The sequence below is a fragment of the Nematolebias whitei genome, chromosome 7 (assembly GCF_014905685.2).
Source record: "Nematolebias whitei isolate Nwh7 chromosome 7, NemWhi1, whole genome shotgun sequence".
Lineage (NCBI taxonomy): Eukaryota > Metazoa > Chordata > Actinopteri > Cyprinodontiformes > Rivulidae > Nematolebias > Nematolebias whitei.
Window position 1 is genome coordinate 7,389,440 of NC_056504.1, and position 14,292 is coordinate 7,403,731.

General features: G+C 40.9%; 1 protein-coding gene across 2 annotated transcripts in view; it reads right to left on the minus strand.

Moving 5' to 3' along the window:
• Nucleotides 1-14,015, minus strand: part of fam219aa (family with sequence similarity 219 member Aa) — a 16,081-nt gene extending 2,066 nt beyond the window's left edge. For both annotated transcript variants that reach the window (XM_037679201.1, XM_037679200.1), the window contains exons 1-4: nt 13,770-14,015; nt 6,703-6,799; nt 4,833-4,926; nt 4,157-4,237 (exon numbers count right to left, since the gene is read on the minus strand). In XM_037679201.1, coding sequence (XP_037535129.1) covers nt 4,157-4,237; nt 4,833-4,926; nt 6,703-6,799; nt 13,770-13,829 — 332 coding nt within the window. In that variant the 5' untranslated portion in view covers nt 13,830-14,015. The remainder of the gene's footprint in view (nt 1-4,156; nt 4,238-4,832; nt 4,927-6,702; nt 6,800-13,769) is intronic.
• Nucleotides 14,016-14,292: the final 277 nt, after the last annotated feature.

Here is a 14,292-nt window from a genome sequence, read left to right on the forward strand (position 1 = left end):
ATATATATATATATAAAGTCTTTATAAACCCTTCCAACACTCTTGAAAAGTTCTTAATGTTCTAAACTCTCAATGATCTAAAAGAGAACAGCGAAAGACAGCAGACAGACTGATGCCACAGTTACTGAGCCAATCAGCGCCCAGGGGCGGACTGGCCATCGGTAGCACCGGGACATTTCCTGGTGGCCTGGCCCGCTCAGTAATTGCAAAAGGGGGGCTCGGTTTGGGTGACGCTTGATAATTTTAAATAAACAATCTGTGTCGCTCGTGCGGCTCACTCAGGTATAAGACAGACACCCTGCCCCTTCCTTTCTCTTTCTGAGGCTGCCTGTCACAGCGGGGGGGGGGGGGGGGGTGTCGTCTGTCTTATACCTGAGTGAGCTGCGCTCAGCCACTCTCTCTCTTTACAAACTGGTTCACTCTTATTTTTCCACCTAAGCATTTTCTTCAATATTCTGCATTTATTCCTCTGATCTGTTCATCCCTGCCCCTGAGCAGCAGCGATAGGGAAAGACAGACCCCACTCCTCCTTTCTCTTTCTGAAGCTGTCTGTCACAGCAGCTACATCACCAATTGTATGTTGTGTACAATCTTATGCTGAAAACCCGTGAAAGAGTGAGTCCACAAAGTCAAACTGCGAAGCATCGAGGGACTAATGCACAGTATTTAGCAACTAATTTAAACTTTTTGAAGCAGTCTTACTACTTACTAGTCCTACGTGTTGTTGAACACTTTTAGCTAAAAAACAATAATCTCAGAAACTCTCATATTTCAGCTTACGGTCTTTTGTTCATGAGGATTTATTAAAGAATTAAACCTGTTTGCTCATACCTCAAAGGTTTATAGTATACTATATTAACAGTTGGCTTGAAGTAAATGTTTTACAATGCTTTTATTTGACAGCATGTAAAATTATAATGATTCCTAATTTGCATTTAATGCTCAATACTGAAATAACCATTATTCTTGTGTTTGAAGATCAGAGCAGTTTTAAAAAAATAAAATAAAAACAACAACTAGACACTTCCAGTGGCACTATGTCTGAATTTGGTGAAGAACCAAGTAGAAGCTATAAAGAGTTAAGCTCCTAACAATATGTTAAAATACACTAGCTACAGTTGGACCCTGTTTAGACGAGAACGATCTCCTGGAAACATTATAGAATTTCCAGTGCTGATTGAGAAAACGTTACACATGCACATGTCAACACTGTGATCGTAATCGCTGTTTAGATGAGATGGTAAAACTTTGAATGCTCTACAGTTTTCATGCCAGGTCAGTAGCTGGCACTGTGATTTTTGTGTTTCAGCAACATGTGCATGCACACAAACACTTCGGCCTCAAGCATGAACATTTACAGGGCTGTTCAGTTCTTGTAGAATGTGAGAAGTGCATCTCCTCTGTCCCAAGAGTTGGTGTAGCACATCATGTTCTGTGTCAGAAGCTCTGATGAACTGACAAGCCTGAGCAGCACAAACATTATGCTATCCCCCGATGATACTGTTGTTTATCTACTCGTGCAGAAAAGCTACTGACTGCAGCTGTCCATTGTGCACATGTGCACTTACACACACATGCTCGGCATTTCCAAAAACTTCCAGTCTGAGGTCTGGATTCAAAACATGTTGGTGTCAGGGTAAACGGTCATTGATGTCGTGTACACAAACAGCTAAAACACAACACAAAAGTTACAGGTTCACTTAGAAACGGAGTCGTGTAAACAGGTTCTTAATCTAATAAAAAATGAACTGTTATGCATTTTGATGAAAAAGAAAATCTGCATTAAACAAAGAAATTCAACACTAATGGAGCGTTCCGTTTCAAATCCAAATTTACAAAACATTAACTAGTATGGTTTTTGGTTTTGAACCAGTTTGACATGACTGTCGATGAGGAAGAGGGCCGGCAACAGAGGAGGGGGCGTGCCAAAGACACCATCTTAGCACCGACATAACTGGTTTGTTCCACTTTGGAGTAAGCTGTTTGGGGGAAGAATCAGTTTTGTGTTGTGTGTTTCCTTGACTGATGAAGCCTTCTGGATGGAAGGTGAAACGTTTCAGCAAACAAAAAAAGAAACTGTCCAGATGACCTGACTGAAAAATGTTGGATTGTATACCTGGATTATTGAGCATGGACTTTTTTGATTAACTAGTATGTTTCCCAAAGTCAATATTCTAGCTTGGAAAGTCTGAGATTTCTCACCAGTCCTGACCTCAAAATCCAAAATGGTGGATTGTGTAACAACACACAGTAGTCAATGGTAAATGGACTGTACTTATAACTCGCGTTTCTATCTAATCTAGACGCTCAAAGCACTTTACAACACAATCCAGTGTTTCCCCTACCATTATACAAGTGGGTCACCCTTCCCCACCAGCAGAACCGAACTGCTTTTCGATCACGTTCATACACCGATGGGACACACATCGGAGGCAATGAGGGGTTCAGTGTGTTGCCCAGGGACACTTCGACATGTGACTGCTGCTGGAATCTAACCCCCAACACTCCCAGAAGAGGACGACTGCTCTAACTACTCATCCACAGCCGCCCCAAGTACTGTGCAACCTCCAATAATGAATCTGTTGCTCCAGTACAATGGAATATTACTTCACATATGGGGAGCAATATTATAGGCAGAAACATGGGTGTGCTATGGGGTCTCCAGTTTCTCCTATTGTTGCCAACCTGTACATGGAGGAGGTAGAAAAGAGAGCCTTGACGTCCTTTTCAGGGACACCACCAAGTCATTGGTTCAGGTATGTTGACGACACCTGGGTTAAAATTTAATCTCAGGAAGCCCAACATTTTACTGACCACATCAACTCTGTGGATAAATACATCAAGTTCACACGAGAAGATGTAAAAAAGGCAGGATCTTGGACTGTGAGGTCTCAGTCTCTGATTGAGGACAGTTGAAAAACAAAAAAATATTCATGTGGATAAACTGATTATCAATTAACAAATAAGGCCCAGATTCACTAACTGTTCTGTTTTATACGTGCAGTTTTGCATTTTGCGCAAAGCCAATCAACATTTGTGCTTCTGTCAGCACGGTGTCAATGTGCACCGCTGCAGCTTGCCCATATTTAAACACGATATTACAGATGCTTTTAAAGGAAAACCTTCTGTATTTATGTTAATAACTGTCGGGGCAAAAGCGCCTAATTTTCAACGATAAGCGCTGTACGTCACATGCATTTAGCGTCAAATAGAGCTTGTGTTATTTGCATCACTGAAGAACAAGTGAGGATGTTCAGCAGTCTGTTGCACTGCTGCCTTTTCAAACTGACTGCTGGGATGACGGGTAGAGTACGGTAATCCTCTCTTCCAGCGAAGAGTGTCAAACATTACTGCAGCTTGAAATAAATACAAATTTTAAAACAGTGTCTAGTTTTATATTCTAGAAAGAAAAAAAAAGCGTTTTGCTTACAGAACCTTTCAACAGACCATGATTTACAACCATTCAGATTAAGAAAGTAAAGTTACACATTTTATGGCGTAATTATAACGGAACTACTCAGTGTCTGAGTAGATGGCACCGTAATAATGATTTAGGGCACAAATTTCTGTCTTGTATGATCTTTGAGGGGTAGCATCATGACGGTGAAAAGAAAATGCAACTTTTTACTGTAAATAATATTCTGCGTGTCACATAGCAATAATAAAAACAGGAACACGTTGTGCAAAAAGTATGCATATACTGTAGCTCTCAAATGTGAACAATAAACAAATGGATGTGTTGTGTTGCGTCAGTGAGAGTGTGATGTATAGGCTGATGATGCAGATCTCCTTTTAAATGAGACGGTTCACCTCATGTTGTAACTATGTGGGGATAAAAATGTTGGGACCCATCTGTTCAAGACACAGACCTGCTGGAACACAGGGGGGGCAGTGGGTGCTCTCGCTGAGCCTCTTTTGGCTGTCTAAATCCTCACCCTGCTGCACTCTAATCCTGAGCCTTGGGAGAGGCTTTGCCCCATTTTTAGGATCACTTCTAAACACTGTCAAGTCATTCAAGAGATAAATGCTCCAGAAATGCTGAGAGAGGTCTGCAAAACAGAGCAAATGTCTCTCTCAGGTCACCTTTCCTGGTTCTCTAAGTGTCTGTCTTTATCAATGTTATACAATATTTTTAGATGACTTGCTCGTTGCTTACCTGTCAGTGTCCAGTGCTACCAGGGGCTTCTCATCTGGGCTCTGGTCTAAAGATGAATAGCCTTTGTTTGGCACCACCAACCTAGAAAGGGGCACAGTTGTAATCTGTATAAACCTGCAGCCCACAATGTGTCCAAGTTATGCAATACACATGTCACTAAAATTTAAAAAAAGGATCACATTTATTCAGTCATAATGCATCCATATCTTTCAGACTAAAGAAAGACTAAGTTAGCTTTCAGTCTCGGATTCTGGGTTCAGACCGGTGGGCCGCCTTTCTTAAAATTTCCATTAATCCACTGGGGAGAGGGATTAAACTCAAACCTTGTCAATACTGTGGGACTGGCAAAGCTCATGCTCAGTAGTTTTGACTCTTATGAGCATTCAGGCTCACAAAACATCTTTATTTATTTCACTGTAGGAAGCCTTGTTATGTCCTGATTGCGTTTAGTAGTAAGATTAAGAAATCTAAACATGTCTCAGACAGTCTGGAAGCAATCCATGTCTGTAAAAAGCTGCCCGCCCTGTTGTCAGGATTAGCATTTCAGTGGGGTGCAGCTTTTGTGCTGAATGGGTGCAAAAACATATTGCTTGTGATGCAAATGACCAAAAAGAGCAACATTTGGGTCTGAATCGGTCATAAAAGAGAGAACCAAAGAAGCGATGGAAGGTGCTACCTCGTCCTGGCATTCTTCTTGGGTTGTTGATTGACGGGACTTCCCACGGTGCCATTCTTCACCGAGGCCTTCCTGGCAAGGTCCCTCTGTTTCTCTGGCAACACAGGATGTGAGGTCATCAGTAAATGCCTCGACTGAGCTTCGCACACTTCCTATAACTGGAAGTCTTAATTCAGATTAAAAAATCTGAAGACATTTTACAGATTATTGCCAGCTCGTCTTGTCAACAACATATTTTCTAAATGTAGAGTATGTAGTACACAGAATAACTTCATAATAAGCTCAAAGTAATTAATATATTGATCAAGGAGGTTCTGAAAACTATTTTTCTTGAATTCATGAAACTAAAAACGATGAAGAACTATGAATACAACTAAATCCTACACGGACATTTTAGGGCCTGCAGGCTGCACCCGGCCTGTTAACCCTCTCCAGCCAGCCCATGGGAGGTCAATGGAAGATCAGAAATCAAATATAATTCATTCTGCGTGCAAACCTAAACTCCAAGTTTTATTTTGAACTTTTACAGAGCTGCTCTTTGGAAAGCAAGTGGGTGTTTATATCAGCGGTCTCCTCCGTGCACACCAGCAGCAAGTCTTCCCACTTACAGATGGAGTGCGTGAGAGCACACGGTGAAAAAATACAAAAACAGACACAGAATGTAGAGTTTTTATGAACACTTGGACTTCTATAAAAAGCAATGGGGCAATTTTACCTAGATTTATACATCTAGGAACGAAGCAACTAGTTTTGTGAGATCTCACAAAACGGTGAAAAATAAAAAACGGTACGTTGTTCTTTATAAAAACGTGTTTGGTGAACTCCGCTGCAGTACCGTGTCCTGAGAACAAGAGGAGAGGGGAACTTTCCACACATGAGCCTGCAAACCAAGACGCAGATCCTCTCAATAAAAAATCACCTGCAGCTGTCCAAGTCTACCTCGGGTGATGAAACTCAACAAAGATTAGATTTCATTCACTAAAAAAAATAATATAAACATCAGTTATTTAAAGTTGTGAATTTCATGCTGATATTTGAAATATAGCAAAACTCTGAGGGAGTGGTGGCGCAGAGGTTAGAGAAGATGGGCCTGTGATCGGAAGGTCACTGGTTCAACTCCCCGGAAATGTGAGTGGGAAAGGTGAAGCACCCACACCTGCCTCCACCTTCATTTGCCCTACTCTGGGCCCATGAGCAAGGCCCTTAACCCCCACCATTTGCTGCCCCATGCACCCTAGATAGCAGCGATCTGCTCCACACAGAGGGCTGTGGAAGCTCAGCGGTGTGTGGTTGCGTCACGAAAAGTATCCTGTATAAAAACAACCACCAAGTCTTCGTGCATCTTAGTTCACTGTGTTGACCCCTGAAGAAGGGAGCAGCCCAAAGAAGAAGAATTTAAATATTCCAGAACAATGCCTTTTTTTCCACGAATGTTAATATTTACATTGTTTATAAAAGGTTTTAATTATCTACATTAGACGTACAAATCTATAGATTTCTAATATCTAGTTACGGAGTCTTCTTGGCAGAACGGCCTGCTGGTCCGACCCTCTACAACAGTCTCGATTCTGCGTGTAGCCGTCTGGGAACAAACATAGCTGCCCATCCCTGGTCTAAGTGCTATGAGCCATAAATTCACTTATATAAAATAAAATACATATCAGATGGCACCACTTGTTTTCTCCACCTTCAGTAATCTCCAGCGTTGCAGTAAAGCAAACGTGCATACAGAGGTGTCCTATTACAGCGTTAACACACACAGTAATTGACTGGTTTGTTCAGTGCCTGCCAGTTTGCATCTGCCAGTTAGCTTGATATTGAAATATTGTGTCATGTTATTTGTTGTTTTGCGGTGAGTTGGTGTTGATACCTATTTGGACCTGCAGCGGTGGGGGCTTGTAGTTCATGGCCACACTCTCGCCTTTGGTGTCAGGTTGTGCCTCTAAAGCGGAGGACGCAGCTGGGTCCTGCAACAAGAGTCAGACAACGCAGAGAAGTTTAGCTGAGAACAGTGACATCTGCTGTAACCTGTTTTACTTCAGGCTGCTTTTATGTTTGTTTGTGTCCAAAAGTGTTGATCACAGTGTCATTGTAATAATACAAATACCAACAAAACTGAATACTTTAAAGCTCATTTAAATACTCTCATGTATAACAACAGAAAGACAAAACATTATATGTCAAAGAGATAGTTTAGATTTTTAAAGTGAGATTTTGTGGAGTTGTTATGACCAGTCAATATCTTACCTGCTGCAGATAAAATTGCGATTAATCTGAGGAGAATCGGAGAAGACAAGCTAACAGCTACTCAGAGAAGAGCCCAGACAAGAACAAACTTCAGCCATAAAAAACTTGAACCTTAATGATTTCAAAGCTGTTAAAGTTATGTTTTATTGTGAACTTTTGTACTGACAATTTTTATTAATATATTGCTTTACAATATCATCTATGGTTATTATCGTTGAAGGCCGGCTGTGTTGAAACACGGCCTGTTGTAACACATGCCATGTGAAACATAAAGTGCTAAATAATGTTCGGTTTAATGCAAATGCAATGCAGCGCAAAAACGCAACGTTTGCCTGAACGAGTAAAGTGTTTCAGGTAAAACCTGTTTCAGACGACAGAGACTAAAGTGCCCTGCGTACTCCATCCGACGCGGCGAAATCGGCTCTCACTGATGAAGTTGCGTGACGAAAATCGCGTCATTTTGTCAGAGCAGCTTCACTCGCCTCTTCTCAAAACAAGGCTCCTTCTCACAGGTGTATGCGCCAAGTACTTTGTGACTGGTCAGATGTTTGTGGGCGTGTTCGTCAATGCACAAATGCACCCGCACATTTAGCTGCAAGACTCTTCAAACACCCTAAATTAGTCAAATGGCCAAAAACACCTGGATGGAGACCGTGCAGACATTGCGCAGGGAGAAGACAATCTGCTGAGGAGTGTGGCACTTTCTTCACGATAGATTTGTGGACAAACGGCGGATGCAGCGACGGAGTGGAGAATCTGAGTGGAAGAAACCCCGCGGTGAGCAGCGAGCGAGGTTTTTCAGGAGCTCTGCGTCCGTGTCTCGTGGACTATAAAAGATGTGTGCGAAAACGAACATCCCACAACGACATGACTGCGAGTCGACTGTTCGGCATCGGATGGAGTCTGCCGGGCCCTTAACTCTTAAAGAGGACATCCTTTGAGTAGCTATTAGTTTGGCTGACTCGTGAAAATAACTCCCCGAGTTCACTCTGACTGCTGTCTGCTGCAGGTAAGATACTGACTACTCATAACAACTCCTTGGAAACCTGCTTCATAAATCTGAATAATTCCGTTAAAATATAGTTTGCTTATTTTAACAAAATATTAACTGATTTCAAATGTATGTCTAGTAAATAGTAAATTAAGGTTCGGTCCAGACAAACAGGCATTCTGCAAAATAAACTGTCGTCTGTACGCAATCGGATGACGAAGCAGAATTTTGTTTTTCTTTAAACTCATGAATCATTACAATGGTTTGTACTTGACAAAAACATCTGGCTTGTTTAATTCCAACTCTGATGTGTTGAAATTTTAGATGTCTGCTTTTAATTATTAAGAGGAAACGATAAAACAACAACAAATAAAAACAAGCTACAAGAATTACTAGTCACGCTCATTTTCTTCTTGATTCGTATTTTGACGTGTTGGTGGGGACATTATCACCATACTGGCCCAGCATGGGTATTTAGCATCTTTTGGAAATGTCTGTGCTCTCGTCTAGATTCAAATACAAAGATTTTCAAAGAGAACGAGGATTAAAAAAAAAAAATCTTGAAACGCACATGAAAACATTTCTGTAGTCAAGGTTTAAATTTGAAAGTGATAAATTCACGATCAAGAGGCAACGTGTCATAATTTAAACACAATCTGTGAGCAGTTTGGACACAGGAAAACGATTGTCATAATAAAAATAAAAATAAAAACCCACTTTGATATGAGATCTTTGATTTGAGATGTCCTAAGTATTTCCATTTGATGTCACAGAACCGTTTTTGGTTCACCTTTAAGAAATCTGCCTCAGAAAGTTTCAGTGCGTCTGAAACTTGTTAATATGTAATTGTTACAAGATTGTAAACTATAACTTAGTAAATTATCTGCATGTAAGAACAAAAAATTACATTTACCTGACTGTATATAAGTGAGACGCTTTATCTTGCCAAATAGTTCACTGTACGGGCAGTGTTTGACTGTTTTATAAATTATTATTAATGCCAAGTAAACTCAAGAACAACCCGTTTAAAAAAACATTAAGTCCTTAATAAAAGGTACCTTTACTGTAAAGTGGCACCAAAAAGACACTAGATCTAAGGAAGTAGTCAGCTCACAAATGAGATCTGGATTTACCCAGTAAATACAGCCAGGATCAGCAGTTGCTTTGAAACCCTTTTTGTGCACAACACAGACAAGACGACAGACTTTCTACAGCTCCTTTGGATGCAGCAACAATAGACTCGAGTGTTTAGGCTGGGCTAGCAGCTCCGTGTCTTTCGTCAGCGAGCGGTGACGCCGTTAGGAGGTGGCCGTGTGAAAACAGAGGGGGTAGCTGTTGGAACCACCATTTCCCCAGACTGGGAAAGGGGAGCTGGGCTGTGCATGGCCTGCTTCACTCACAGAGCCCCGCATTATGATGACTCAACAGGCCTCTCCTTGTTGAAGAACCTCACTAGTCTCATGAATGCAGAGTGCCAGCCATTTGGAGTTCAAGAGCTCCTGCAAACCTATATTTTAATGCTTAGAACAATCGAACAGAATACGAGGCAGTTAACTCGGACTATAAGGGCTTGGGCACGTTTTTTCTTAGTGGCAACTTCAAGGCTTCAGCATACTCCTTCAGAAGCGGCAAAATCGTCTCACAGCGACGTAGTTGTGTAAAATCAAGTCATTTTGTTCCCAGAGCAGCTTCGCCCGTCCCTTCTCGACACAAGGCCCGGGCCGAATCTTTTCTCACAGGAGTATGTGCCAAGTACAGTGTAACTGGTCTGAAGTTTGTGGGTGTGATTCGCACTGCAGAAATGTGCTCTGATATTCATCTGTATAACTCTTCATGACACACTTAGATAGTCAAATGGTCCAAAAACTCCTGGATGGAGTTAGTGCAGACATTGTGCTGTCTGGAGTCAGGAGGCGTGATCGATTTGTGGCCAAATGGCAGATGCAGTGACGGAGTGGAGACCCTGTCAGGAAGAAACCTATGCAGTAATGTATACTGTATACATAGGAGTGGCTCTTAATTTCATTGTACTGCGTATAATGACAATAAAGGCATTCTGATTCTGATACTGCAGTGGGAGGGATTTCCCAGGATCTCTGTGCCGTGTGTCTTGTGGACTATGAAAGATGTGCATGAAAACGAGTGTCCCGCAACCACGAGACCGCAAGTCGACTGTTCAGATTAGGACGAAGTGTGCAGGGCTCTTTACAGTCAACATATTCCCCAATTCATCTCATCTAAAGCTCCTTAAAGGGAGAAATACTGAACCAATTGAAACCTGGTCCAGAAATCAACAGAGATTTTAAAGTCTCACAAATCAGGAATAAAAAAAAAATAATCAATGTTTTTACCCGAAAGTGTAAAAAGCTTCTATTGCATACAAATGTCCATGAAATACATTTAAAAAGCAAAGTCTCAAGAATACAAGTAAATGGTGCAGCACAACTAAGCTTTAGGGTTTGTTTGTTTTAATTAACAGTATTTCATGATTTGTATCAGAGGGAGCCAAGTGCCTACTACAAATTTCACCTTGCCAACAAATGTTGGACATCACAAATGGATCTGAGGTTAGATTGATGTTCCCAAACCCATGTGTGAACGCTTTGAAAGCATGATTTGAGTGGTTCACTAACACAGTTCACTCTCTGATCGGACATCTAGCTTACTTGACATTTTTTAAGAGCTGGCAGGGAATTTGTTGACTGAGACGTCAGCTAGTGCTACAGCCTGAGACGAGTGTGGGAGACAGATGGAAGGGACATGAACCAGGGAAATCCTGGAAAAAGAATACCACGTATTTGTGAACCTGCACAATAGTCAGGTCTGGAAAGCAAGTATGTACTATTACAAGAACAATACAAGAAGTATTTTCAGCATGAAAAATGATAACGGGTCTGAGTGAATGAAGGCGGGTGAGTAATACAAAATGATTCACTGTAAAATTAAATGACATGTGCAACAACTGATCTGCAACTCCACATAATTATCTGGCTCTAATAATGAGCCAGATAAGTCTGGCAACAAATCACAACTTGAACTCACAAGTGGAGCATGCTACAAAGCATAAACAATACAGTATTTAAACATCTTTAAAAGTTTAGTCGTCTGAGCACAACGTTCGTCCTGCGACATTCAAGGATTCAAGGTTCTTTATTCGTCAATGAAGTTGTGTACACAAGGTCCGAGTTACATCCAACAAATGTATTACAATGTAAAAAAACGTTAATAAAAAAAATACACTAAGCACTAGTAGCATAAAACAGCATAAAAACAATACACCGAACATTCATTTTCAGCAGAAAGTTTTTAAATTAGTCTCCTCCCGTGACAGAAAAGTTACCTCCTCACATCTTCCTACTTTTCTGTGAGAACATGGTATGAGTTACCAATATCACCTTCAACAATCGCCTCATTTTCATCAGGGGATGATGATGCACTTTGCCTTAGCTGGAATAATTTATGAGCGCCCCAACTGTGAAAATGACACACACACACACACAAACACACACACTAGTAGATGTGAAATGACACATGCAACTTATTTCCAACGTAAGAAGCAGAAACATTTTCTGACAGGCCCTAAGGTGCAACGTGTTTTTCTCTCTCGCAGAATCCCACCAACTTTCAAATAAACCCCTTTGATTTATTTTCACATGAGAAGAACAGGTTGAGTACAAAAAGGAGTTCCACACTAAGTTGTTCATGTCAGGATTTCCTAGCGTTTCCTAAAATAAGTCTTATTTAAGAAGCAGCAGGTAGGACTCAGCTAAAACAAGTTCAGAGTCTTATCCTGATTTTACCATCCCCTTAGATGCATCTTTAGTGTGTTTCTACTTATATTTGGGTTTATTATATTATTTTACTTATTATATTAAGCGTACCGTTTAGCATATATCTTAGATCCTTATATACTGTATATACCTTATACACCTCATGTACCACACGTGATGTGAATAAAGAAACTTGATTTGTGTCTTGTTTTTTTTAAAATGTCGTTTTAACCTAAATTGTATATAAAAATACATTTCCTTGCTCCCTACATATGAAAGAATTGACCACTTCAGTATCAGTTTTCACCCGTCTGTCACTGGAGATGGCGTTCCTGCTTCAGGAGGTTGCTGATGCAGCATAAACACCAAGGGATTGGTAGGATTATACACCGTGGCCACCCGCTGACCAATGGCAGTGAAGAACAAGAGATCAGGTGACCATTAAAACACCTGAACACTTTCTATATGCACAACAAGTACAATCTGAGTGTAGAGCAGGGTAATTATAGGTTAGCCTTCATTAAATCACTTCCAGGATATTTAACACTATTATTTTCTAACTGGGTGTGATTTCATGCTTGATTAAAAAAAATAAAAAAAACTATAACAGTGACCCTTAAACTCTCACTAAATGTTCTATTGAAAGCAGTTTCATTTGTGTTCAATTGGCTGATGCAGGCGTGTTCATGACATTTAGAAACCCCGATGAATGAAGGTATTAACATGAAAATGCACAGCCATGTGTGCCACTGCACCTGAGGTCCTGACCCGGGCAGACAACGTGGAGACTGATCTGTTTGAGGGGTAAACAAAGACCTGCAGGTCTCTGTTAGGAATTTGAAATAAAACTGGTTCAATCGTGTGCGTCAAGACAATCAGCGAATATTTTTCTTCTGCAGGTGTCAAATCGTCCATCTGTCCTTTGTCCTCACTCCAACTACCGTGTCCTCTTTAACTGCATCCATATATTTCCTCTTTGTCTTTTTCTCTGGACATGTCCAAACCATCTCGGTCTGGCCTCCAACTTTATCTCCCAGTTGTTCAGCCTGTGCTGTACGTCACAACGCAAATATTTGATATTATGTTCAGCTGAGAAAAAACTATTATCGGATGAAACATGAGGTGATCACTGCCGTAAAAGAAGCCCTCACTACTTTTAGCACGTTTTCTGTGCGTTTTGTCACCGTTTGTCCTCAAAAGTGGGACTGGAGAAGCAAAGCTCAAGTTTCTTTACTGTCATTCTCGCCACATGTGGCACATGAGGTGGAACGGAATTGTGTACACAGGGTCCAACGATAGCAAAAAAAATGAATTGTAAAAGAAGCGTAGCTTGAAAAACTCCTTTTTGTCTCGACTGCTTTGTTCCCAACACATCAGGATGATTTATCAGAGGTGCAACTCGAATGTAGTTATATGTAAATGTTGCAGAAAATATGCTCATCAAAGCCTTGATATGAGCAATAAATGGACTGGATTGTATTAACCAGGCGTGTGCAATCTGCTCAGGCACAAATGTCTGATTCTAACATTTGTTCTGAAACCCATCCCGACCCAAATCACACGTCACAAAATGACGAAACGTAAAAACAGTCAGCTATTGATGCAGCAAGCACTCGGTTTTGTCGAAAGTGCGTAATATGATTGCTCGGAAATTAATTATTAAATAACAATAGTCGTGCGTCTTTAATGATCACATCTATGAAATAAGACAGTCGCCATCCTTCCATCTGATGTGGTTGGTCGCTCCATCCCAAGAAGAACCAGTTTGTCCCAGAGCTGCAACACTACAACCCGTTAGCTCACGGACAGATTGAGTTTTTTTTTTTTGTCACATCGCCACGACGATTAAGTAAAAACGATACGTGAACGTTCCCATTTTGCCTTCATTACAGACTGCTTTGCTAACAAGACGTGTTTTTGTCTTCTTACCAAAGGCTGCGTCTCTCCGTTGACAGGAGGCACTTGGAACCTGTCGATTTCTTCCATCATTTTTGGCAAAAGCGGTGTTGAAACGTGTCAGAGACGCAAAAGACAATAAGGGTTTCGTCTAAATGTGCCGATTAAAGATGCTCGGCTACGGGCGACTCCTCGTTATTCTGCATTATAGCAGCTCATTTTGCTCCTCCATCCCGCTTGACAGAGGTGACTCGACAGCTAAACAGCAGCACCGCCCCACTTCCGGGTGTGTAGAACGTTCACGACGTTTCTGTCCAATCACAGAGGAGCTCACCCGGAAGTGCGTGGAGCTCAAATTTCATCCATTTCTATTAAAATGCCAGATAAGGAAATTTACAATATTCAATATTATAATTAAAGCACGCAAACACTACATATTTTGTTCATTTTTTTTCCTGTTATTAACACTTCAATTTGTTAATTTACACAATGCGTCATCTTAACGGAGTTAACCGATTTTTAGGCTAAATATTTTTCAGAAACTAACGTCAGTTGA